The sequence below is a fragment of the Rhipicephalus microplus genome, chromosome X (genome assembly GCF_043290135.1).
Source record: "Rhipicephalus microplus isolate Deutch F79 chromosome X, USDA_Rmic, whole genome shotgun sequence".
Lineage (NCBI taxonomy): Eukaryota > Metazoa > Arthropoda > Arachnida > Ixodida > Ixodidae > Rhipicephalus > Rhipicephalus microplus.
Window position 1 is genome coordinate 100,528,578 of NC_134710.1, and position 25,973 is coordinate 100,554,550.

Genomic DNA, 25,973 nt, shown 5'->3' on the forward strand with positions numbered 1-25,973 from the left:
CCTTCATATTTTGTCGGGATCCATGACATTGAATGCAAAATTAGGGGAATGAATGTCGCAAATTATTACGAATATCTCAGAAAAGAGGCGCTAAAACATCAAAGTGAAGCCACTTTCAAATAAATTTTTGTGAAGTTTGGAGTACAGCAACACAATAGAACTCCAAAAGCAACAAATTAATTAACACACTTAGGTTTGTTATGTGTCTGGAGGTTTTAATAGGACAGAAACATTGTGTCCTCTCAATGACATGTCCGTCTTATGGAAGCAGATTTTGATAAGATAACATGGTGTTTTTATAAAAGCTTCACAATATAAGAGCATCTTTGAATACCTGGTGTGTATCGAAAAAATTTGGGGCCCTAAAGCTTCGCCTTTAGGAGTTGAACGCGATAGTGACATCATGTTCGTAGTGCGTATTTCAAACACCTTGTGCATGAAACGTTTTATAATTCGTTATGCACCCACTCTATGTGGCCTTAAGGGAATAGAAGCAGTAGCACGGGTGCCTTTTGTAGTGGGGTACCGGCTTTCAACCTCGGAGCCATTATGATAATCACATATCCCGACACCCGTTGGCAATGGGCGCTTGTACCACGCAATATTATTGCAATATTTCAAGTTTAATTGTGAAGCATGTATACAAGACGGGTGTGTTTGTGAAGCACGAAAGCTACTTTCACCACATTTCCAAGCAGATGAAGTTCTTTTCACTGTTCTCTCAAGCAGAGGCGTGGTCGCGTGGTAGAACAGCTGCTTGCCACGCAAACGACCCTGGTTCGATCCCCAGTCGGGCCCAAACAACTCCAGCTCGGTCTCCACTCTGCTCTCTTGCAAGTAAAAAATTTATGTATTTTATTTGCATGGTTCTCGATTTTTTGGTCACGCATGAGATGATTAACTTTTCACTCACAACGAACGACGCTGATCCCGGAATTTCCGCGACACGTGCTCTTTAACGCGATAGCGCTAAAAGTGTGGTATTACAGTGAACAGAGCACGATATACCGTATAGCACAATTGTTGCGAGATCATCTTTGGGAGTTGAGCGTCTCCGGATAAAGTCATTACATATTTAGTGTGCACAGAGCACTCGAAATGTGTGATGGCTTGTGTTATACTATAGTCGCCTCTCATCATGCCTCTCTCTTTCTTTTCCTTTTACACTCGTCAAGAGTAGCAGGCTAGAAACCAGCTTTCGAGGCCAACCTCAGAATCTTCATCTCATTAAACATCACCTTCGATTGCACTGCATATTATATATATATATATATATATATATATATATATATATATATATATATATATATATATATATATATATATATATATATATATATATATTGTAGCGAGAGAGGAAGACGGGACGGCGGACAACGTAGTCGTGTCGTTCTCTCGCCACTTTATTCCATGCCTGAAGCGGAGCCGCGTGGCTTTCCACGTCCGATACACCAAGTGCGCTAGCTTGTTGTAATCCTCGCGCAGCTCGAGCTAGCATCAGCTGCGCGAGAGGCGCGGCGCGGTGATTGAGAAATGATGATGGTGATGGTGGCACTACAGGGCTCCCCCCCCCCTAGCGCTTTGCGCGATTTGAAGGCATATGAAAAAAAGAAAGAGAGCGACAAATGCTATATACATGAACGACAATCCATAAAGTGTTCATTTGGCAAGTCCAGGTTGTCAACGTTTATAGGCCATCGGTAAGCAGTGTGTCTCCGGTGGGCGACTCTGGGAGAAGCGCAAGGGACGAAGAAGGAAGTGCCGGGTCGCTGTGGTTGCCGACAAGCGGGTCTCAGGATGACCTGGTCGGACAGGCCGAGAGTGGACAGTGTGTCGCGAGGTCATGCTGCTAACGTCGGCAGAAAGTCGGCAGTGCGGGTTTTGACGTTGGGGTAGACGCAACACAGACCTCAAAGTTGAGCGGCGTCTGACGTGCCGGTATAGATCGACGTGCCGACGCACGCAGCAACGTGTCCTAACAATGCCGCCAAGTGTACGGTGGGTAGTCGGGTACACGACTAGTGGTGGGACATTGCGTCGGATAGGCCGAGTAGGCGCTTGCGCTGTCTTCAGGGCTGTGATTGTAACTCGTGGCTGCGTAGCAGGGCGGCTCAAAAGTTGCCGCAATGTGCGACGCCTAGCGCGTTGTCGTCGCCGACGTAGGGTAATGGGTGGTAGACACGTATGAGGTATGAGCGTCGTCGTGGTTGTGACACACGAGCTGGCCTTGTGGACACACGTCTGGTTGTTGCCGTCCGGAGGCAAAGGCTCCGGGGAATGGTGGTGGTGGAACCCAGTCAGCGTGGGCTCGCCCGGAGTATTGGACGGGACACCTGTGCTCGTGTAATGACCTCCGGTAGTCCGCGCACGAGGGTTGGCGTGCAGGTCTGCATAATTGATGGCTGCCTCTAGCGAACACTCCCTAGATTGCTCCACCGCAGGCGTGGTATGCCTGGTGAGCATTGTCTGAAGCGGACCGGGCACGTCGTCCTCAAGCGCGTCAGTCATAGTAGCAGCGTCTTGGAAGCTTGGCCGTGGTTGATGGCTGGTGGCTTTAACTTCAGCTGCAGGTAACTGCGAGGACGATGGTGGTCGTTGCTGGCAGGACGTGCAGAGCATTGAGGCTGGTCGACAGTCGCCTTTGGACATCTGGGAGGGTGAAGGTTCCGCAACCGGGAGGTGAATAGCGGGGGTGACAATACCCATAGTCGTGGTAGCCACCAGGGTGTTCGGTGATGTTGCCGTCGTAGAACCTGACGTGTCAGCCGTGTTGTGAGCCATGGAGGTCGGCCGAGACGAGCCGGTGGTAAGCATGCCTGCAGCGTCGTCGGCCGAGGACAATGAAAACACAAACCTCGTGGCTGACTGGTCGCATTCAGCCCAAATGTCGGGAACCTTGGCGGATGGGCAGTCGGGCGCAGGACACGCGTCGCTAATGGCCAGAGAAGAGGTTAAGTCTCGTTTATTGGACGTTGTTGAAGGCGAAAGCTTCGAGGTCGGGAAGTCAATAACGGGCGAAAGGTCACCTGTGCCAGACTCTGATGCGGGCGGCAAGGTGGTCGTCATGGAGTCTGGTGGGGCCACGGTGTCGCGTGCCGTCGCTTTCGTGGAAAACGTGCAGGTGGCAAGCGTGCCAGAAGGACCATCGGCCGAGGACTTCGAAAAAACGCACTTCGTGGTGGGCAGGCTGTCGGCAGTAGGAACGACTTCAAGAACCTCGTCGGATCTGTGACCGGGTGCGAGGATCACTGCGCTAGTGGCCGGACCAAAGGTGGAGGGAGACGTTGTCGGGGAAGTTAGGTTGCGGTCAGATGAGAGCTTCGGGCCGGAGGGTCCAGCACGCTGCGACGCAGGGAAAACCTGAAAGTCGTGGGTAAACGGCAGCGGGTGGTAGGTGAGGCCATAGCTGGCAAGCACCGCAGAGCAGAGGTCATCGTAAGGCTACTGGCTGGAGGTTGAAGTGGCAGAGAGATGACGCAACTCTACCGGAAGGGCGTCATGAAGAATGGCGTGCATCAGCGGCTGGTCCGTGACGCCATTCAGCGCAAGAACGGTATCGAGCTGCATGAACCATACCTTGGGGTAGGTCGATTGGAACGGCGGCACTGGCGGGCAGAGTTGCGGGAACATGGCAGCGGGCCGCTCGGCGAAGGGCGTGTTCTCCGGGTCACCAATGTAGCGAGAGAGGAAGACGGGACGGCGGACAACGTAGTCGTGTCGTTCTCTCGCCACTTTATTCCATGCCTGAAGCGGAGCCGCGTGGCTTTCCACGTCCGATACACCAAGTGCGCTAACTTGTTCTAATCCTCGCGCAGCTCGAGCTAGCATCAGCTGCGCGAGAGGCGCGGCGCGGTGATTGAGAAATGATGATGGTGATGGTGGCACTACAATATATATATATATATATATATATATATATATATATATATATATATATATATATATATATATATATATATATATATATATATATATATATATATATATATATATATATATATATATATATATATTTATATATGGTCATGCGAATATGCAAGGCCCCCTAAACCCCAATCGCACACTCTGTGCGCACTCGTGCTAGTGAGTCCTATAACCTACAGACACCAGAAAAAGTTCTAGACAGCACTGTAAAAAAATAATTGTAATCGAATCGAAATATTCCATCCCAATGCTACTTGTTTTCGAGCTTTGCCAGTGGTCATGTATAGTTGCACTCCATATAGTTATTATCGGGATGGCTCGTCCGAGAACGGCAAGTAATAAGGGTACTGGTGGCCTTTTTAAACGTAAGGATTACGAGGACAATCAAGTGGGCGCCCTCAAGCGCTCGTGAGTGTCCAATGGCTTGTCTTCGTATTCTAAGCACGTCCCACCAAGATGACCGTGGGTAACTCTCGTCTCGGGAATAGAATCAATCAAAAAGAAAGAGGGTTGAGTGAAAGATATGAGGGAGACGTCATGAATCAAACGTTTGAGACGTCTGTCTTGCTAACGAACCGACATGCTACTGCAGCTGTTAGGTGAAAGTCACGGTGCACGGGTATTTAACAACTACACATTCGCAAGCAATAAACCTCATCATCATGCCTCACTAAAAGATCCGTAGTTGCTAAAAATATCCGGAGTGTTTTCTTTCCATGCAAAGCACAAGTATTAGCCACGCAGCAGCTGGAGTCATGGCCCAAGCGCAAAGCAGCTCTCGTAAATTATCTGTAAATTATCTGTGCACGATGAATATCAACTGTACTCGCATAAGACGTCTCTCGGGAACATTGTACTTTGAGCATATCGGCAAGCCGCCACAGTATTAGAGTGGCTATGGCGCTCGACTGCTGACCCGGAGGCCGCAAGGTTCAATCCCGATTGCCGAGACCGCATTTTCAATGGAGGTGAAAATCCAGTCGGCGCGCGTGTTTCAATTACTGCGCACATTAAGGATTCAAGGTGGTCGAAATCTCAGGAGATCTTCACTACGACGCCCCCATAATCATAACGTCTTTTTGGGATGTTAAACCCGAACAATTATTGTTATTATCATTATTAGCACATCGGAGGTTGTGGAAACTCAAGTTTGCAGTATCCTCGCTGCCTTAGCATCGTCATTCATCACTCACACTGTTACGCTTTTCCAGTACAGAGTAGCAGGCAAGCCGGAGCAAACTGTAGCTCATGCTGACCTCTCTATCTTTCTGTCAATAAATTGTCTCTCTCCCTTAAGTTTTCAGTTAAAGTAGTTGGTGGAATCCCCGTTGAGACTTATGTGTTGGGGGCACGCTCGTCTTGTCTATTCAAGCATCACGGATCCCGCAGATCAAGGGATCGAATTAAGGCCATGGGGGCCACATCTTCGATGGAGGCTAAAATGCTTGAGGCTCTTGTGCTTGGACTCAGGTACCCGTTAAAAAACTTCAGGTGGTCGAAATTTTCAAAGCTCTTCCCTACGGCGACTCCCATAATGATATTGTGGCTTTGGGACTTTAACCCCATCAGTTATTATTGTCAAGCATCACGGTGTTTTAAACTTGCAAGATGAGTAAATTTTGTTAAGGGATCGAACGTTCATGCGCACGGCATGGCGTTGCACATAACGCTGTAACCGCCACACGACAAGAGAGTTGGACACAGAACAAAACCACGAAAATAATCGTTAGGTTCATCACGAGTGATAATATCATCACTACAGAGAGGATTAGGGGCCAATGCCTCTTTTTTTTTTCTTGCGTTCTTATCATGTAACTTTGATATATGGGCATGAATTAGAGGTTAAAAAGACTTTTTACAGTGTTTATAGTGCTTACTTATAAACACCTATTTTGAATGTTTCTGCCTAATTTTCTATAAGTGCCTATAAATGCCTATTTTCAAAATTGGTGCTTATATAAACGCTATTTAATTTCAAGTTTGGCTTTCAAGTACAGTTAGACACTGGAATTCATGTTACAATGCAAAATTGAGCCTTAGGAAGTCTCTGGGGCCCAACGTATGCTCATTCTCATCAGTTCCTTTCAGCGCTGTTAAGGTTACAAGGCGTTTTAGCCAATAGGAAGGCCGATTATCCTCTACGCGTGTATTCATCCGCGTCGCGTCTTCTGCTGGGCATCTCCCCGGCGACTGCTCGCGTGCGTATAGGTAACAGGAGGTGCTTCTGTGCAGCGGCAGGATGATGAAGAACGAATGCGAAACCATGGAGTGCCATCAGGGCAGAGTATGGTGTACATCAAAAAAGAAATGTCCATGTGGGTTTTTTTTTTGTTTGTCATTTGCTTTTTAAACAGTGCTTCACTAGCTCACATCAGAAATTTTATTTAGACACTGGAAGTTGTCGCGTGCCCAATGAAAGTATTTGTATCACTAGAATTTTTTATTTCATTTATTACAAGAAACGAAAGCAAGATGCGAGGAGGTGAGCCGGAAACATTTGCCACTAGCCCGGTGTAGACTTCGCAATCCAAATTCGTTCCCTGCTCCCTTCGGTATTGGAGCAATTCGGAGCCGGCAGATCACCCGACGCGGACGCACAAACACGTCATGCGCACACAAGGTTACATTCACATAACATGCCCTTGCCATGTCGTGCATGCAAGCAGTGTTGTGTTTTTTTGAAGTTCTCTGTATTGCACTGCCTGTGTCTGTAGGATGGATGCGTGAACTTTTCGAAAGGCTGGCATGGATCACATATTCGTACCACGCTACACAGCGTCGCACCTCTGGAACTGTTCTAACAGATGATGCACCCAACCGTTGAGAATACTGGCACCGGCACGACGCGAGAACGGCGAGAACACCAACCCAATAGAAATGGAGGCAGCTTAGTCTCGAGTTCTACTCGATATCAAGTTAAAAAGACGCATAGATTCTGTTTGTATGTTTTCGTATTTCTATCAACCTTCATACTTCTATTCTGGCAACAGATTCCACAAATAATACACGTTGCCTCGAATATTTCTCGCCGTGTGGCGTACTGCTTTGACGTATGCAGGTCCATTCCTTGAATACATCACCTCCGCCGTGTTGGGGCACGCACCCGTGATATAAAGACCATGCAGCGTTCCCTAGGACGTTTCACTTCTTTCCGGGGCGCGAGGCATTGCAAATGCTACGCGCCCCGGAAGGCTCGGGATCGGGTGATGAGATCGTGAGCGCCCAGTGGATGCATTCTTCCTGCCTGCTCGAAATTCTCAAACCTGATGAATAGCTTTTTAAAGGGACACCAAAGTCAAATAACAATTTACATCAGTGTGGAAGCTCAATGTATGACAGCGTCTAAAATGGCAATCTTTTCAACAGCAGTGCCTTACTCACCGAGAAAAAAAGTAAATGCACAAGAATACATGCACCGCTGTAAGACATTCTCAAAATGATTCAGACAAACCACCTACAATTAATCACTAGTAATCGAACTAGCTATACTAAATGAATAACCTTCCGTGCATCAAGTGATGTAATAAAAAGCTGCTTGTTGATTTCTGTTTCATGGGAAAAAGAACCGCCGGACGTTACTATGGGGAATGGCGCGAGTAATTAAAATGTTCAATTTTCGCATGGTTAAACTGGACAAGTCGTGCCATGCCCACTTTAATCAATAATGCCTGGCATCTCTCAGCGAATGACGGAAAATTGTTGAATTGCTGTTGTTGCTGCTGTGGCTCCCACTGCTTTCGTTCTGCTGCTACTATTGTTGGCGGCCGCGCAGTGAAGCCGGGCAACGTTGTGCATGGCAACAGTGATGTGAGACGTTCTGTTTGGGTGGGTAATTTGAAGTGCGCTAACCAAATCAATGCGGACCACTAAAATGCAATTTTATTTCAAAATAAGCACTTCCTTGACACACAAGTAACATTACGGGGTTTCAAGACCACCATTTCAGCTATCAACATCAACTTAATAGTTGCTTTAATGTCTCTTTAAGGTGTGCATAGACAGAAGAGAAATTGACCCTGTGCGGTTAGGCCAAGTTAGTACGATTCGAAAAGCCTGGCATATTAGTGCTCTGGCTGTTTGCTCCTGTGTTGCTCTTCTCATTCATGCCGAGAAGAAAGCGACCCCGGAGCATGTTTATTCGTCGGTGGACACTTAACTCATCATGTAGGACTAGAAAAAAAAAAGACGTATCCTGCAAAACAGGCGGGGAAAAAATAGCATGGCTATGCTAAACCAATGGCGCCATTGTACCATCATAAACTAAAACGTTTCTGTTACTTTTTTTTTTTGCTGTCGTAGACACAGATCCTACACGTATTTCTTCAAAAATTTGAATTTCGTCAAAGTTCGTTGTGCCTATATTTACGATTATGACCTAAAACAGGGTTTTGTCCGCCTGTTCATGGCGCTGAAAACCGGATTTTTTTAGTGCCCATAAATGCGGAATGACCATGTATACTCAACGAGCTAGCAGAGTACTATCCAATAGTTTGCAACCATGAGTTGATTGTTTTTTTGTGCGTGTTGGTAACTTGCCTCGCTCAGCTTCACGCGTATGCAGCAAGTGTCAAATGACAATGCGGAATTTAATTCATACATGCTAGTAACGCACTACAGAGTGTGTGAACGCTACAAAATGAATACTTTTGGATTATTTCAAATGACAAAACTCGAAAACCAAATAGTTGTGACGAAACACGTGATAACAAATTCGCAGGCTTCGCTGCTAGCTATCTACAACCACTCACCATGCGCGTGTATATGCGCGCCTACAGATACTTTCTAACCGCCACGGTGTCACAAGTGCAAAATATTAACTCTGCATTTGTGTCGCCGAGTGACCAGTGTGAATTACCGAAAGTTGGCATACATTCTGAAATGACGATTTATACAAACTTCTGTTCCAGAAAACCCGGCACCAACACAATTTTTACGCACTTTCCAGCAGAATTAATGACTGTTGGAGAAAAGGAAAAAGTAAAAAGGACATGCAATAGATCATTACGGTTAATCTCAGAACAAAGTTCTCACCTCCAACGTCTTTTCTTGCAAACATGTTGACGACGGCTAAGCACTTTCCAGCCTTTTCATGTTTCTCCAATCTCTGTGGAACGACAATAAATTGGCTCAGTACAATCGCACGCACTAAGGTCAAAAAGCAAATATCGCTAATGATTTTCTAACGCTTCAGTCAGACCGCAATCACACGGCTGATCTTTTATCCATCGGCGTATTTTCCTAAAATAATGACAGCCATGTTCGCATAGTAAATCACACAGAACATTGGATTTTCTGATGGTGTTATTTAGCACCACTAAATGCTCTTTTTTTGCTGATCACGTAAAGAAAGTTAGGGAAGTAAAATATAGACGTTCTTGCTGAACTGAACAGCATTTGTACATACAAGCGGTTTCAATATAGATTGACCACATTTTCTTTACGTTTAATGTACGATGTCGCGGACCGTTCTGGCCTCCTGTGTGTGTCTGTTTTCACGACGAGTGCAATCAACTGCCGCCGAGTGAATAGCAACAACGACATGAAAATACAAATAACAGCAAAAAGTAGCGTGGATAAATTGGTTCTCTCCGCATTCCCCATCGTTCCCATTTGAGACAGTGATGAATGTTTGCTCTGCAGTGTGACTAACCTCAATATTTGATCGCCAATTTATGGGAGTACCTTTGGACTAGTCTTCGTCTGTGCTTTCTGTCCTGCTTCATCTTTTCTTGTTATTTACTAACGACCACCTCCAGTGATTATGAACTCTAACTAATCCTTTTCGTCTCAATACAACAATAGGGAGCCCACACTTCAAAGAAGACTGAACCTTGGATTACGTAGGTTGTCTTTCAACGCCGGGTACTAACTCCCCTGAACACGTTTCTTTTTTTAACGGCGGATGCCTTGTTCTGAAAAGATGCGATGAAGAATGAAGACGCGATGAAGGCCCTGAAATGAGTGTTCGAAACCTCCACTACATGTACCAGATGATGCATGAATGGATGGATGAAAAACTTTTATTGGGGTCCTGAAGGATTCCACCCCGTTTTATAGGGGTAGGATCGCGGGCCGCTCCCACGTTGGGACGGGGAGGCCCAGCCTCACCGCCGCATCGTCGGCCTTCACCGCCGCATCGTGGGACAGCCTTGAGTTGTTGTATGAGAACCGGACTCGTGAGCGTTAAATGGAAGAAATTTTCGGAAAATTCTTCATTTTTTCTTTGTACAGAGGGGCACCTCCAGAGCATGTGGTTAAAATCACTGCGATTCTGGCAGTCCGGAAAGTGTTCTGAAATATCGGAGTAATGGCTATAGGTTACTAGGCTAGAGTATGTTCCCGTCTGAAGCATGCGAAGAGAGATTGCCTGTGGCCTAGACAACTTTTCGTGTGGCAATGGAAAGGACCTACGGACTAATTGATAATGCTTCGTGATCTCGTTGAAGGTAGTCAAAATGTCCCTAAAATGAAGGCTGGGGGCTGACTCTTCTGTCTGAGAAGCACAAGTCCCGGCGCGGTAAGTGAGGCCTCGCGCCTTGGAGTGCGCTAGCTCGTTGACATTGGGAAGGCCACCAACCCTCAAGCCAAGGTGAACAGGGAACCAAATAATAGTGTGGTGGGTGAGTTCCTTTTGAGCGAGAGTTCTCAAAACTTCCTTGCACACGGAACCAGAAGCGAAGGCCCTAGCAGCGGATTTAGAGTCCGTATAAATATCAGTCTTTTGTGGATCAAGGAGTGCTAGCGCAATGGCCATCTGTTCTGCTTTGTAAGAAGAAGTGTATCGAACTGACGCCGAGGATAAAATCTGACCCTTAGTATCTACGGATACTATTGCAAAGCGAGCGGATGATAATTCTTAAAAATAACTGAAAATACTTACGATCAGTGAAATACTGGGCATTTAAAGAGGGATGTGTAAGCGAAAGTTCGTAGTATAAGTAGGCTCTAATTGAAAAATTACAGAAGTCATGCAATCATACTTCATTCACGCTGTGTCGCTTAAGATCTGTCATGCTTACTGAGTTTAATTGTGCTGTAAAGTGACACGTCGGAGTAAACTCTTCCATGTGGGCGCTTTCGAAGATAGAAAAGATGTTTACATTTGTACTGACTGCTGTTTTTCTTGATGCTTTACTGGAGGCTGTAACGTGCAAATAAATGGGCTCAGCAATTGATGCATATAAGAATGAGTATAGCGCTTTTGGGTATATGATGCTGAAGTAATTTCATAATTTTAGATGCATGTTATTTTCAAAATCATGTAACAGAAGTTTAAACATCCGTTCAAGCAGCCTATAAACTTTGGTGTTGTGAAGAGACAGTTCAACATTTCTGCTTGGAACATTGCACGCATACATTGAACCACTCCCGTCACGTCCTTCAAGCCGGCCTTCACTACAGTGACACAACCAGTTACGACAACTGGATACATGGCAACACATTCCAGAAGACACTACTTCATCTCATAAACAACACCGGCCTAATGGCGAACATTTAACGCACATATACGCACGAAATATTATGCCTTAAGAGCGAGTCTATGTCGCAATGGTGAAAAAAAAATATATCCTCCATGTATGGTATGATTTGTTGAAAAAGATTCGCTGGACCAGAAGTGTTCATTTACCAACGTTTATTCGATTCCGTCACGCATTTAGTACCATCAACTTTTGTGCTCTATGTCTGCTGGGTCGTGTAAAACTTCACAGAAGCCATGCAAGTGGGGGTTTTGTTTGTTTGTACGTTTTGTTTGTTTGTTTGTTTGTTTTTGTAGTAAAGTGTCATAAGCGCACAAGGTGTTCGCCATGCGCCCGTGACCTCTTGTCTCAATCTCTACAAACATATCGAAAATGATTGTGCAATATCACAGAGGTCTACTGGCTTTCACCACGTTATTTTCTTCGAACCCGCTGAGTTTTATTCTCAAGCATATCAACAGGAACGTCTAAACAAAATGCGGACTACACTGAGGCTTCCAAGTATACGCGTGACGGCCAACACTGCCTCGACATGCGAGCGCTCATTGCCGATTACAGATGCTCATAAAACAAGAAGTGGAACACGCCGGGTATCTTATAACTCGAAAACCAGCAAAACAACGTTGATTTCTGCTGAAAAACACCACGGCGTTACGACTCGTCTCAACAGAATGTGTCATAACGTAATTGAAAAGCGCGACGCTTATTTATATTCGTGACATTTGACGGGAGTTCGAGTGCTTAACCACAAGTATACAACTTCCCTGCTGCATTGATATTTCTTGAAGCAGCCTAGTATTCAAAAAGCAAACACTGTTTGCTTTCCGCGTTCAACTGGTCTCTATGAACGTCTTTGATCTGAAAGTCCTGCGAGTGTGTCCATATGTGTATCCTTGTGGGGTTTTTTTGTTTTTTTCTCTCTCTCTCTCTCTCTCTCTCTCTCTCTCTCTCTCTCTGTCTTCTTTGCAATCCCTATTTCACCACCCCTACATAGGGTATCACACCGATAGCTACTACCAGCTTAACCTCTCTGCGTTTCTCTTTTCATCTATTTCTCTTTCTCTCTCCATCTCTCTGTTTGGCACACTTTTTTTCTCTGTGTGCCTTGCTGTACCACCTTTTCTATTCAAATAAAAACCGTAAAATGTGCCCAACTGCTATGCTTCGAGGTAAGGTTTCCAATATGGCCGTAATAATGTACAACGCTGTGCATGTAAGCATTCACAGTGGACTAGAAAGAAATTATTATTTTCCTTTCTACTCCCCTGTAAATGTGTATGAGTCAAAATTCGTTTAGAACGTTTCAAAAGGCTACCTCGGCAAAGCATGGGACGCGCCAAAGAAAATTTACTAAAACAAAGTTTCACATAGGAGCTTCTTTCTTTTTAATACGGATTCAAACAAACTGAAAAGGGGTTCATTACGACAATTTTCGTACAAACAGATTACTTTAAGGCAGCAAAAGAAAAGCGACGTTCAATCTAAAGAAATTGTGGTAAACAAATTTGAAATTATGTGTAACATACTAGTAAGGTATAGCGCCGGCATGAGCAGCAGCATTTGCTGCGGAATGTGTTCTTATGAACAAGCCTTTACGCAATGCATTTCGTCTAGTCGTATGCAAATGTTTTTCCTGATCAAGACAAATAACCCGTGTGTCCCCACCTTAAACCTCAGACCTTGAAGCCGGAACTGAACTTTTAAGTAGGACAAAAATAACTGTTCGCGGCAAAGAGAGTTTTTACTTTCTTCCACCCAAACTTTCTTGTTTGTTTGTTTGTTTGTTTGTTTTTCTGTTGCAAAAACGTTGTGCTTCATAACAAAAGAAAACCCAAGCACAGACGTCCTAGAGACAGTGGATAGCATGACTGAAAAACCACTCCTGTTGGAACAAATCTACACATGACGTGACCAGGAGGTGACACTGCATAACGACACGCAAGGCCATGTTTCAAAGCAAACGAATCACTTGAAACGAAATTCCGTTAAGTTTACGCATAACACAGGAAATCCCAACGCCGCACACGAGGCGCGTAGCGACAGTGTTGTGCCACTGCGAAACGAGAAGCAGGTAGGGCCTTTTTTTAGTATCGTTCTTGCCAATCTCTATAGTGAGCAGGACAGTCTCCGAAAACTCTGCGGAAAGCGTACGAATAGCGAGACCGAGACGAGAGCTCGAAGTGGCGACCCCTTCATCAGCGCGTAATAAGGTAGGCAGCGAGAAGAGAAATGAAGGTGCTCACCTCTGGATGCCCAAGTTCACAGAAATGTGAGGTTATAAAGGGTGGGGTAGGTGAGGGCCAACCAAGCGGCCTAGAGGATAAACATGGCGACCCGCTAAGGACTACGTCCTGAGGAACGTGCGAACTCCTCAGAGAGCCGTGCTCCTTGCCGCGTGTCTCCTGTCGAGCACGGATTTCAAAGCGTCATGTGCTGTTTGCCGACGCTGGTTCCGAGCGGTCCGAGTTCCGTGAACTTGCTGCAAATCGAAGCACCGCCGCCACCGCTCTGGAGCCAAACAACTTCGAGGGATTTTTTTTTCGCCCTCTCCTCTCGCTCGCGCGTTCGTTTGTAGTTATTTTTTATTCGTTTCTTATTCTCTAGCCGTCGTCAGTTTTGCACTGCGCATGCTCTTGGAACAGCCAAAAAGGTGCTAATTTTAAAACGCGCCGCCGCTGCCGCCGAGGAAGCAGTATAAATAGCAGCCGGTGAGCTCGCGATGTCTGGAACCTCGTAAAGGCACCCGGCGAAGGTCCTCTCCGGAGCACCTAGCCGATTCCCGAGTTCTTCCCAAAGACCACGTCTTCCGGCGCGCCCACTGGCGACCGCCTCGAGACGCTTGGCGCTCCTGACGTCAAGCGACCAGCCCACGCTGCGGATCCTCGTGCGTCGGCGTCGGCTGGGTCAAGCTCATCGGCCGTAGAGGTTTCTTCGTGTGTGGCATTTGCGAGTGGCGAAAGGCCAGCAACTAGCGTCAAGCCACCTGACTGCCTCTGCTTCATATACATATGAAGGGCGCAGAAGGATCAGCCAAATTTATGCGCTGTATATTCGTAAGCTTCATTCTGCAGCCTTCATTAATATGTTGCTGCTGCTTTTTCGTTTTGCTTTGCGGATCACTCAGTCGACAAACAAATACTTTTCACGCAACTTCACGTTTACCATCCGAGTCAAAACCATACGTGTAATCGCTAGTCGTCGACTGTATATCATAATAAAAATAACCTTTATTTTTTCACTACCGCATTAGAAGTGACAAGCTAATTTATAAGTCCGTTTTTGAACTCACACGCATGCGAAACCACCTGAAACTGATGTCATCTTGTTGTTTTCACTCATTGATAGTTAAAGAGAAATATTACGTTATCTTTTCCAAGGCCGTTTTTACTGACAGTTAAAAACGTCCTTGAAACGCCAATCGAATGGCGGCAAGGCATATCCCCTCAATCCAGGATGTAGCATTAAACTCCACACGATGTTATATCGCCATCTGCAGTTCAATAAACAAGAGCCGCCCTTACCGGCATAAACTAGAACAGTCTGTCATTATGTCTACAGTTTTAGTTTTAGGCACTGTTTCAATTCTAACAAATACGCTTCGTAAGTTTCCTGCATCTAAACCGGTAATAATTCATTGAAAATAAAGTGCACCTTTTGGATGTACTTCTTTTTAAATGATACCTGTTGTCCAATATCACACAGCTGATAATCTGTTGGCCAGTCCTAAAATAATTACGAAGAGCTCAGCATCTTACATTGCTAATCCCGTTGCTGCTTCTCTATTATATACTTTGCTGATTCAGCATAGTTGAGATAACTTAAGATTGGTTCTCGTGACAACTTCACTTAATGTCTTGCAAGCAGTTTCGTTCTTCAATTGTTCATCATATCGGTGGTTCCAGGTCGAATACTTCCAGAAGGGAGCACATTACGTTAAAAGCAAGGGTAAGCGAACTAGGTACGATGAGGAAGTAGTATGACCATCTTAAAAAAAAATGGGTGACTTCACTTTCTATTGGTGCAAATCCTGAGGAAGCAGCGGCGCTAGGGGCCCTCGGTAGCAATTGTAGGCTTAACTTGCACTGACGAGCAAGCACCCCCACCTGAAGGACACAGATTGCCTTCTTTTCTCATCGTTTTGTTTCATCTGTCTACGTTTCTGTGGAACACACTCACTTTCTATGGCTCCTCCACGTTTATTCCTCCTCATCCTTACTGCCTCCTTTCGCGATTATGCTATCATACAATAGAAGCTGCTTGTTGCTTGACCATACCCGTACTTGCCCCTCTCACTCCCTCCTTTGCTTCATTCTCACCATCACATCACTCCACACTTCCCTTTCCCACTTCGTGCTACATGACGCAAATTATACATTCTTTTTTTAATGTGAAGCATTTCTTGGCGAACTTTGGCGACTTTGAGTATCTATCTATCCATCCATCTATCTATCTATCTATCTATCTATCTATCTATCTATCCTATCTATCTATCTATCTAGTCGCTTACGTTTGGGTGCTCTCGTCGTCACCCCCTTAACTTGGCGTGAACCCAAATAAGCATGGCAGGGTAAAATGGTTTGACGAATATAACGCGCTGGTCAAGACATGAATAATGTCACAATCTTGTCGCGTACTTCGTCGAACTCTTCCCATCAGACAGTGGCACATACCTACGGGCGGATACAGGCCGCTGGTATGCGGGTATGTGTCAGAAGTGACTGACACTTAATATCTACCCAGGAACGCTAGAACACACACGGACTATTTGAACGCGTGAGCGTTAAGCGATACAAGACATCGGTAGCGTCAACCCAACAAAGACATAGACTGAATGTCTGTGTTAAGAAAAATCTGACATAGGCCGTGTTGACTCGCCGACGAATGCAAATAAAAAATTTCAAGGTCCCAGCATGAACCGAACCCAAGCATTCTGCGTGGCCGTCAAGCACTCTTCCACAGTGCTACGCCCGGTCTCGGAACTACTTTTCAAATAGACGCTAATCTTCGTGAAATGTCCATAGTGATTTCAGTGCTGCCTACCCGATACTATAAACATTACTTATGTACTCCTTTGATACAGCCGTCACATCGGGTTAATGTCAATTGTGGTTGGGTACCATGCTGAAGTTGGTTTATGTAGCAGTGTCCAGGGCCAGCATCTTCGCGAGCATCAGCACTTCATATCAACTTCTGTTGTTGCTAATACGCATGTTCCAGTCGACATCGTTGTGCAAGTGCAAACAACTCGTTATATAAACATCTGCAACTCTTCAACATATGTCTGTGGGTGCAACATTTGTACATATATTTAGCGTCATTTCATGACATGTCGCTCAATAAAAAAATTGCAACACGGTCACCTTTCCTCCGCATGCTTTGCATAACGCCGATTCCCCGGTACGTGGGATCTCCCGATTTTTTTTTTCTTTCAAAGCAATATCAAGTCTGACGTGGTTCTGTGGTAGACCACCTTCCCGCCCCGCAGACAGCCCGGGTTTGATTCCCACGCCGGTCCAATATCTATTCTATGCTATGCTGAGACCTGCTTGAGTTTTCTGGTGACATCAACCAGACAAACGAGAAGTTTAGCAGCTGCACTGTAAAAACAAATTCACGTCTTCTAACTTCTATCAAAATAGAGCCATAATCGTAGGGTACTTACGCAGGACCTTCGAAGCTCAAACAACGTGTTCGCACTGCTGATGGATCGGGCTCTCCTCTTCATACTAGTTTCTGAGTGTGCACACCCGAATCAATATTGTTGTCCCTTCTTACCCAGCATTTACACCGACTTCTTCATTTCGATTCGGTCCTGAGTATTTTTTTCTTGATTACTTTTTCGTGTCTATCGGTTATGAAACCAATGGCGACGCAGCTCATTGCAGAAACAGGTGCCGCTGTGCTTTCAAAAATATTCTTCGCATAAAAAGGAACAGGGGTTACTGCTTGCCATTGCCAAAATGATGTGGTGTAAGTACGACCTCGTTTGATATTCTGAAAGGGGTAACGCTTGTGTAGATGGACTAAAGAAAAGCGCACGGGTATTGTGCCTTCCTGCAGTTCGTCTTCACAAGTGCCACCCTTTCAGGAGTTCATTTTCAAATCACCCAAAAAACAGCCCTCGTTTGGTAGTTACGGCTACGATTGAGTTGTTAGGCGTCTTTCCATCAGCATTCCGAGTTACGTCAGCACTATATTGCTGACGAATGTGGCTCGCTGCATCACACTGCAATATACAAAAATGCGCTCGCTTCTTGTCCTGCACGCGCCTGCTTGAACCAGTCGCTGCGTGTACGTAACTCGAAGTGTTGGTACAAGCGGCAGTAACAAGTCGGTTGCAGCCTTAACTACCAATTGAGTGTAGTTTCTTGGACGAGTTGAAAATGCATTCTAAAAAGGGTAGCGCTTGTCCAGGAAGGCCAGCGTTCGTGTGCTTTCCTGTAGTCTGTCTGCACAAACGTGTACTTTTTTCAGAATAAGGAACGAGGTCCTATTTCCACCACATCCATTTCCAATTACAGGCAGTGACCCCTGGTCCCTTTAATGTGAATAAGCTTTCATAGCGTAGCTCCTAAGCACCAATTCCTGCATGGCACGGCGTAGCAGTCAGCGACAATGGCACATCGAATAGATAGGAAAAAAAAGGAAAAAAAACCTAGGATTGAATGGCAGTATAACCCGTGAAACTAGCTTGCAAAAAAAAACACTATAGAGGTGTTATTTGAGGCGTTTAACTACGTTAACTTTTAAAATATAGCGTAGTAAAAGAGTAAAATAACAACCAGTCATCATCATCATCATCATCATAATCCTACACCCAGTGCAGTACAAAGGCTTCCCCCATGTTCCGCCAGTCAACTCGGTCATGTGTTTGCTGCTGCCACTCTATACCCGCAACCTTCTTAATCTCATACCCACCTAACTTTATGTCCCTCCTTCAACAGCTTGCCTTATCTTGGAATGCAGTCTGCGATTCTTAATGACCAGTGGTTATCTTGCCTTCGCGCTACGTGCCCTCTCCACAACCATTTCTTCTTCTTGGTTTACAATAAAGTTGTGTTCTCTCTCTCTTCTTCTTGGTTTCAACTACGATGTATTTCCTTCCGTTTCTTTCCTGACCCACTCTGCTCACTTCTTGTGTCTTAAGGTTACACCTATCACTTTTCTAGCTGCGTCGTCCTCAACTTGAGTTTAACCCTTCTTCTAATCCTCCAGGTTTCTGCTCCGTAGGTAAGTGCCGGTAAGATGCAGCTGTTATATACCTTCCTCTTCAGGGATAGTGGCAATCTAGCATTCATGATTTGAGAATGTTTGCCGAATGTGCTCCATCACATTCTTATTCTTCTAGTTACTTCTATCTTGTGGTTCGGCTCTCCGGTGACTACCTGTCCTAAGTAGACGGACTTTTTTGCAACATGAAATGCACTGCTACCTATCTCGAAGCGCTGTTCTCATCCGAGGTTGTTGTACATTGCTTTCGTTTTCTGCAGATACATTTAAAGACCAACCTCCCTGCTCTCCTTGTCTAATTGAGTAACCATTAATTGTTATTCATCCCCGGAGTTACTAAGCAATGCAGCGTCATCGGCAAACCAGAGGTTATTAAGGTATTCAACATTAACTCGTATCTCTAACTCTTTCCATTCTAGGCCTTTGAAAACTTTCTGTGAGCACTCATCAAATAGAGTTGGGGAGATCGTATCGCCTTGTCTAACATCTTTCTTTATTGGTGACCTGTCATCACACAATGCTAACTGCGCCACAAGAGTGTGGTTCAGTGGTTCCCACCCAGTTCGAAGTGCTCAGCCATAATTCTACTTTGTCATCTGTCACGTGCTGCATCAACAAAGTCCACATAATACGGTACAGATGTGTAGCGGGTACCTGACTTACCCGCAGAAAGACGAATAATGGTGTAGTGGGTGATGCCTAAACTTTAATAATTAGGATTTGTAGAGTAGTGGATACCCTGCATGTGTATTTGTATTAGTTGCCCCAAGAGAGTTTAGAACGTGCTCTAGGGAGGCCGGATCTTCTAGCTATCGATGGAACTGCGGTACGTGTTCCGCACAGACCTCGCGTTTTAGTGCGCAGCACTTAGGCACCCGTTCCTGCGCTGAGCCACGTCGCCGTTGGTGTCGGCGCCGTGAACGAGAAAGCAAACGAGCGTAAAGAGAGTGAACACGTAGCACAGGAGTGCTGGCAATTTTTGTGGTAATATGTAGCTAATGTTACAATGCTGAGGAACGCAAAAACCTCAGACACAATGGGCACTGCCCCAAAAGGAAGCTGCATGCGCTCAGAATTCGCATTAGTATGAGAATTGCATTGTAATCGTCGGTAATTTTTTTATCGTAGCCAAGTTTCCCTAGCCATCTACATTACCGTTTACCGAACCACCTACATTACTGCACACTGCAGGTGATGCAGTGTGCAGTCATTTGGGAAATATTGTGAAACCCAACTCTTACCCCTGTATTCACAAATGCTCCTCGACTCAAATTTCGTCTTTCACTTGACTGAGTTGAGCCCTGTGCAACTGCTCGACTGAAATGGACGCTGCGCTTCTCTAGAATTGCTGCAGATTATTGCCGATAAGCCGTAACTTGGTTTGCCAGGAGACTGCGCTTCCATCAACCTTTTCAAGTCAAATTGAAGCGTTGAGTGTAGGGGCGTTCTAGAATACGGCGGTTAGTCTCATTTTGTGCTCTTCAACAGGATAGGACACGCCTTACCATTATTCGCAGAAATATGCAAAGTGTCCATAATTATTCTGTATAAATTTTAGTTAATATTATAACGGATGTCTTGTTTTCTTTGTTTTAAGTAATTCTGCTACATATTAGCATCATTAGAAGTACCGCAATATTGTTTCACTGCGGTATCTTTTTGTCTACTGTAAACGTATAAATTTGCATGTTACCTAGAAAAAAACTAACACGGCCTCATACCAAATCCCTCGCAACGCGGTAGAAAATTTGGTTTTACAATGGACACTGTGATCAAGTCACGTTTTCAGCGCGGGAGCCGAAAGAAACAGTTTAGTATTCTTCGGAAGTATAAGCGCCATTTTCTTCCGGTATTGCGTTCAAGTATTATTCCATATACTTTCAACATCACACTATTCAAATTTAGGGGTATGTCAGATAGTCTACAGCTTTACCTCCGAATACCCGGGTTCGACTGCAGCTCAAACCCTGAGTTTTCTTTGTATCCATCGGGATTTTTCCGGGACAGCTCAGCTTTCGCAAGGTCGTCTTCAATGTCACCACCAACACAGACACATACGGCTTTTGCATCATGAATCAGTTTCAATTTGAAAGTATCATCTTGAACAGAGCATACAAAGAACTACGGGTACACCGACCTGTTGAGATTAGCTGCTTGACGGGTTGTAGACTCCTTAATATCACATCAAATGCGTACACAGACTTTTTTAGACATTTACAGGGAGATTGAACTCACTGAAAAGCACATTTTACAGAATACTAGGAATACCGTAAAATAAGTACAACTGGAAACAACAAAGCAGGATAAACACACGTTTTTTTTTTTTTACAAAAGCAATGATTTCTAGAAACGATGATGATGGCGTGTGGTGCTTTACGGCGCGAGGTAATTCACTGGAATTTCTCATTATTATTTGTCCAGCTGCGAACCAAAAACATTTTAATTGCAACATAAGAAAACCATGCTGGGAGGCTGTGTGTGATTGAGTGTTTAGCATATGGTTGTTATGAGGAGTATTTATCTATGACATGTATAAGTCTGAGGTATCATTAAGAAGGTGTTATATGGAGCACTTTTTATAATATAAACTTTCACGATAATGAGTGAATGAATGAATGAATGAATGAATGAATGAATGAATGAATGAATGAATTTTATGAAAAACTGGTCCAGCTGTCTTTCTTCGGACGAGGCGGGGGAGAGTTGATTAATCCGCGAAACGTTCTTTTTTTTTTTGAAAGAGCGACATGGTGGTAATAAACGATAGCCATAAGGATATTTAAGACCACTTGAAAATAATTGAGAGTTTGCGTGTGAAAATGAAGAACCACGTTTACGATCATTCCCATATTCTTTTGAAGTATACGAGCATGCAGTCGGTTCAGATTCTGTATTGCAGCTGTACATGATGCGAGCTGTGCGCGGAATAGCTGGGAAGGCGAAGGTTCATATTGAAAAATCATTGTTTTAAATGACTCCCCACAAAGGCCCATTGCAAGCGAATTTTCGTTCAACCACCGAACAGCGTTTCTCAGATGTCTCGGGGGAGGGGGGACTTCATCAAAAAATATTATGATTATATTATTATATTAATTAGCAAGCCTTTGAAACTAGGTGCCAACCAGTGTTATACGGAACGGCAGGAACGACGTTGCAGGCCCCAGTTCCTTTTAGGAGGAATTGTAGAACACCACCGTTCCATTCAGGTTCAGTGGAACTGCAATTGTAACGCGTTAGGTGAACGAAAGAACGGTATGGGGCAACGGCACTCCTCCTGCGAACGTCGCACAGCATTTAACAGGTGCACGCACGCACATCTTCAGAAAAAGGTGGATGGGCGATCGCGTAAGGTGCAAAAATGTACCGCTCGCATGTCATGTGACTATGATGCATTCTGGTTTTCACTTTGAGGCATCGGGAAGCACAAGAAGCCCAAGTCTGACCACATGCGGGAGGAACGGATTATTTTTTTTTTACAGCAGAGCTGCTGCACTATATGTCTGCCGTGTGTCGTAGAAAGATCCAGCACCTAACCACGGTATTGTAATGATTTTCAAAGAATGTTTTCAACCGCTTTTATTGACTCATGAGCTGCCAGTTGACAATAGCTTACGCTTTTTAGATTTGAATTTAATTCTTTCACCTGACCATGTGTGCTGGCTATTTGAACCTAGAAATGGAAAACCCCTTTTACCCTATGACTCTTCCCATTCCAAGTTAGTTAAGCGCAGCATCACAAATCTTTCTCTCATCAATCCTCTTAGGAAATCGTGTCATCATGTCATGCATCGCAGCTTTGCTGCTCAAGCTGAAAGGCTTTTGAGTGCTGGGTACCCAGCTATCCTACTGGCATCTATAGCTGAAAAGCTATTAAAACAGATAAAGAAAGGATGCAACTCCTAGGCCCAGCCGGAATCTAACGACCGAAAAAGACCCGTAGTTTTACCCTACGTGCATGACATTTCCCACCGGCTAAAAAAGATAGGGGAGAAATGCAGCGTCAAAGTGGTGTTTTCAGCGCCGGATAAGTTACAGCGGCTTTGCAAAGCTGTCAACCCTCTCAAATCACACACCACTGGTTGCGCAACTAAGCACAAAACTCGGTTTGTGCCGTGTGTAGTGGGGGTTGTTTACGCGATTCCATTCTCATGTGGTATGTGGTATTTCGGCCAAACGGGGCGATGCCTTAATGAAAGGCTAAAAGAGCACCATTATAATGCTCACAAAGCAATCCAGGGCCACATTGGAATTAACTGCCGCGATTGTGGATGTACCCCCATGTTTGACCAGTGTGAAGTGATAAAAAAGCACCCGTCACAATTAACTCTAGAAATTATAGAAGCGCATTGTATAGCAAGAGCTGGCAGCACGTGTATTAGCGCCCCTTCTTTGGGTTTATCTGAACATGAAGTGGCCTTCCTTAATCAGGGTAAGCGCCTATGAATGTGTGATATGTGTCGGTGTGATGTTGTGTGCTATCTTGTCGTTGCGTTAGGGTGGTTTTGTATGCTTGCGCCGGTCTACATATTTGATGCAGTTTGACAATAAAGCTCAGTTGGAAGTTAGCGCTCTGTCCTCTTGTGTCGGTCTGCTCGGCCGTTTCTTCTTCCCCGTAATGCGCTATACCAGTTCAAGTTCGACGAACCAACTCGCCCAATCTTCAACACTCGTGATAGAAAGATGGATGGATGATAAAACTTTATTTCGACAGAATGCAACTGCGGGCGAATCTGTGTTAGATGGCCATCAGCCCAAAGTTGTCGCCGACATGTGTGGCCACTTCACGACCCTTGCATGGACAACTAGGCATGATCTGATCAACACGGCCTCTTAGTGCTCGAGAGAGGAATCACGCATACCATCCACCGCCGGCGGCAGCATGCTACGTTCTCACAGTATGTGACCGTATGTTGCTACAGCCTGGCACCATTTACATTGCGGCTTAATCTCCTCCGGGCATATTTTGCTCAACACGTATGGGTTGGAAAAAGATCGCGTCTGCAGTTTTCTCTAGACGCGTTCCCGGGTCTTAGTCAACCACTTGTGCGGGCGTGTATGAAGCATCCGCGGGCTCTATCATGATTGGTAATGTCGTCAGAAGTCACCAGCCCATCTCTCGCGGATGGTCGGCTCACCTCCCCGGCTGACGAAACCTCAAGCATTCAGGTGAACCGCCTCGTTTCTTGGGTTGCCATAGTGTGCTGGTACCCCGACATTTTCTATTTCTCGAATTTCTATTCCCGTAGACCCATGCAGCAATCGTGCGGTGGTTACTGCTTTTTCCCCTCGTCAGACTTCGGATGGTTGTCTTCAAATCACTGAGAATCAAGTCCGACTGAGCGCTATTGCCACTTCCTCTGCAGTTACTGAGGACTGATCCAGAGGCGACCAAGCGTCCCCGCCTGTCCACCCCCACAATCGCAAAAGTGTCTTTGTCCTTATATTCCGCGACATCTGTATAGACTGCCACTTTGTACTCCCCGTACACAACATGTAAAGCTCTTGCTCCTGCTTGCCTGCGTTGCTCATGGTGAATCAGATGCACATTTTGGGGCAAAGATTTTATGTACAGAGTCTCGCCGCACCCAGCGGGAGCCTCAGGCCCAATGCCCATCATTTCCATTATATTCCTGCCCACTTAAAAACCTAGCGTGCTGCATCACCAGGTGCGCCTCCCGTAGTTCTTCTAAAGTGTGGTGCACCCCTAATTTTAACGTCTTTTCATAGACGCATTGTCAGGCCGCCGAAAGTCTGCCTTGAAAGCCTGCCAGATCATAGCTTCGACCTTGCCTTTTTCTGTAGCATCCAATTTCATATAAGGTATCACGTAAGTAATCCTGCTGAGCACAAATGCCTGTACCAGAGTACGCAGATTCTTTTCTTTAACCCCGCTATTACGGTTGGGGATTCTCCTGATTAGCCAGACTACATGTGATCATAAACCGCCCGTGTTCTCCATCCTCCTCTTAATTTTCTGCTTCGCTCTCAGAACACGTGTGCCAATTTCTCCGGCGTGAGATGCGCTGTGATGTGTAAGGGAACGAGTAGGGTGAGAGCGAATGAAATAGATATGAAGAAAGAGAAAGCAAGAGAAATTCTAGGTGGAAGCAATTCTCGGTGAGGCGAGATTCTAAACCGCCAATCCACGATCCGAAGACCAGCGTCGTAACTACTTGCTTATAGAGATCTTTTTTTTTATTTCTAAATATTTATTCAACATAGACTTGACATGCATGTTGAAACAATTCAATATAGACAGAGCGCTAACGTGTCCATTCCACTCGAATCGCGACTCAACAAAGAACGCGTACGTTGCACTAAATAATTTACGTTCATCTCTAGAACGAATACACCAAGTAACGGCCTTTTCCAATTATGCACTAGAACGGCGGTAACGAAAAACCCCTCACCAGTGCAACCATTCTGGCTGACTTTCCATTTGCTCGTATACATATCTTATATTTGCTACGCCTTTTTCTGCAACATGCAAATAGCATCGGCTTTTATAGTAAAGTATGGTATAGTATAATATAGTACAGTTCGTGTGGATGAGATGGAAGCGAGAAAATAGGGTGAGGATGATAGAAGGGAAAAGGGGAGAACGAGCGTAGACAGATATCGAGAGAAAGAGATTAAAACAAAGAAATAGAAATAAACAAAAGAGAGGAAAATATAGAAGAGGTGACAATGACAACAGCGATAGAGATAGTACAAGAAATATATATGACGACAAAAATAAATATAGAGAAAAACAAATGAAAGAAAGAGAAAAAGATAGTAGAACAGACGAAAAATAATATACAAAAAATATATTTCCTATCTCTGAACAGGGAATTTTATGTATCCCGGAAATAATTTCTTCCTCGCTATCATACTCAAATATTGAATCAGCACTCATTAAACACGTACATATTATCCCTTTCAATTCATTATCCCTTTCAATGCAATTTTCTGCGCAAAAAATTTAGTGATATTCGTTTGGTGGCTTGGTGGAGATCTCTATTTGAATATCTGAGGCGCGCTATCACATGACTGCGTCTTCGAAGACTGACATGCAAAGTGCCGCATATGTTGAACTTAGACAAGCACGAAAGTTGCAGTTATAGCTGTCCGTATCGGGGCCGGTCGGCTGTAGAACATTCGTTAGCAGTGTTTATTTAGGATCATCTTACCTACGTGTAACCTCCTGTTGGTGATGTTACATTAGTATAATATGAGTATCTCGATGTGAGTTTCGAAATTCTTGTTTTATTTTGTGTCAGGAGTATCCGACACGATATTTTATTTGAAGTCGATGTAATGTAAAGACACGTTTCAATTTTTTAAACGTAACTGTAACGA

General features: G+C 44.9%; 1 protein-coding gene across 4 annotated transcripts in view; it reads right to left on the bottom strand.

Moving 5' to 3' along the window:
• Nucleotides 1-13,952, bottom strand: part of LOC119176303 (uncharacterized) — a 246,952-nt gene extending 233,000 nt beyond the window's left edge. For all 4 annotated transcript variants that reach the window (XM_075877328.1, XM_075877330.1, XM_075877329.1 and 1 more), the window contains exons 1-2: nucleotides 13,646-13,952; nucleotides 8,956-9,028 (exon numbers count right to left, since the gene is read on the bottom strand). In XM_075877328.1, the coding sequence (XP_075733443.1) occupies nucleotides 8,956-8,980 (25 nt within the window). In that variant the 5' untranslated portion in view covers nucleotides 8,981-9,028; nucleotides 13,646-13,952. The remainder of the gene's footprint in view (nucleotides 1-8,955; nucleotides 9,029-13,645) is intronic.
• Nucleotides 13,953-25,973: the final 12,021 nt, after the last annotated feature.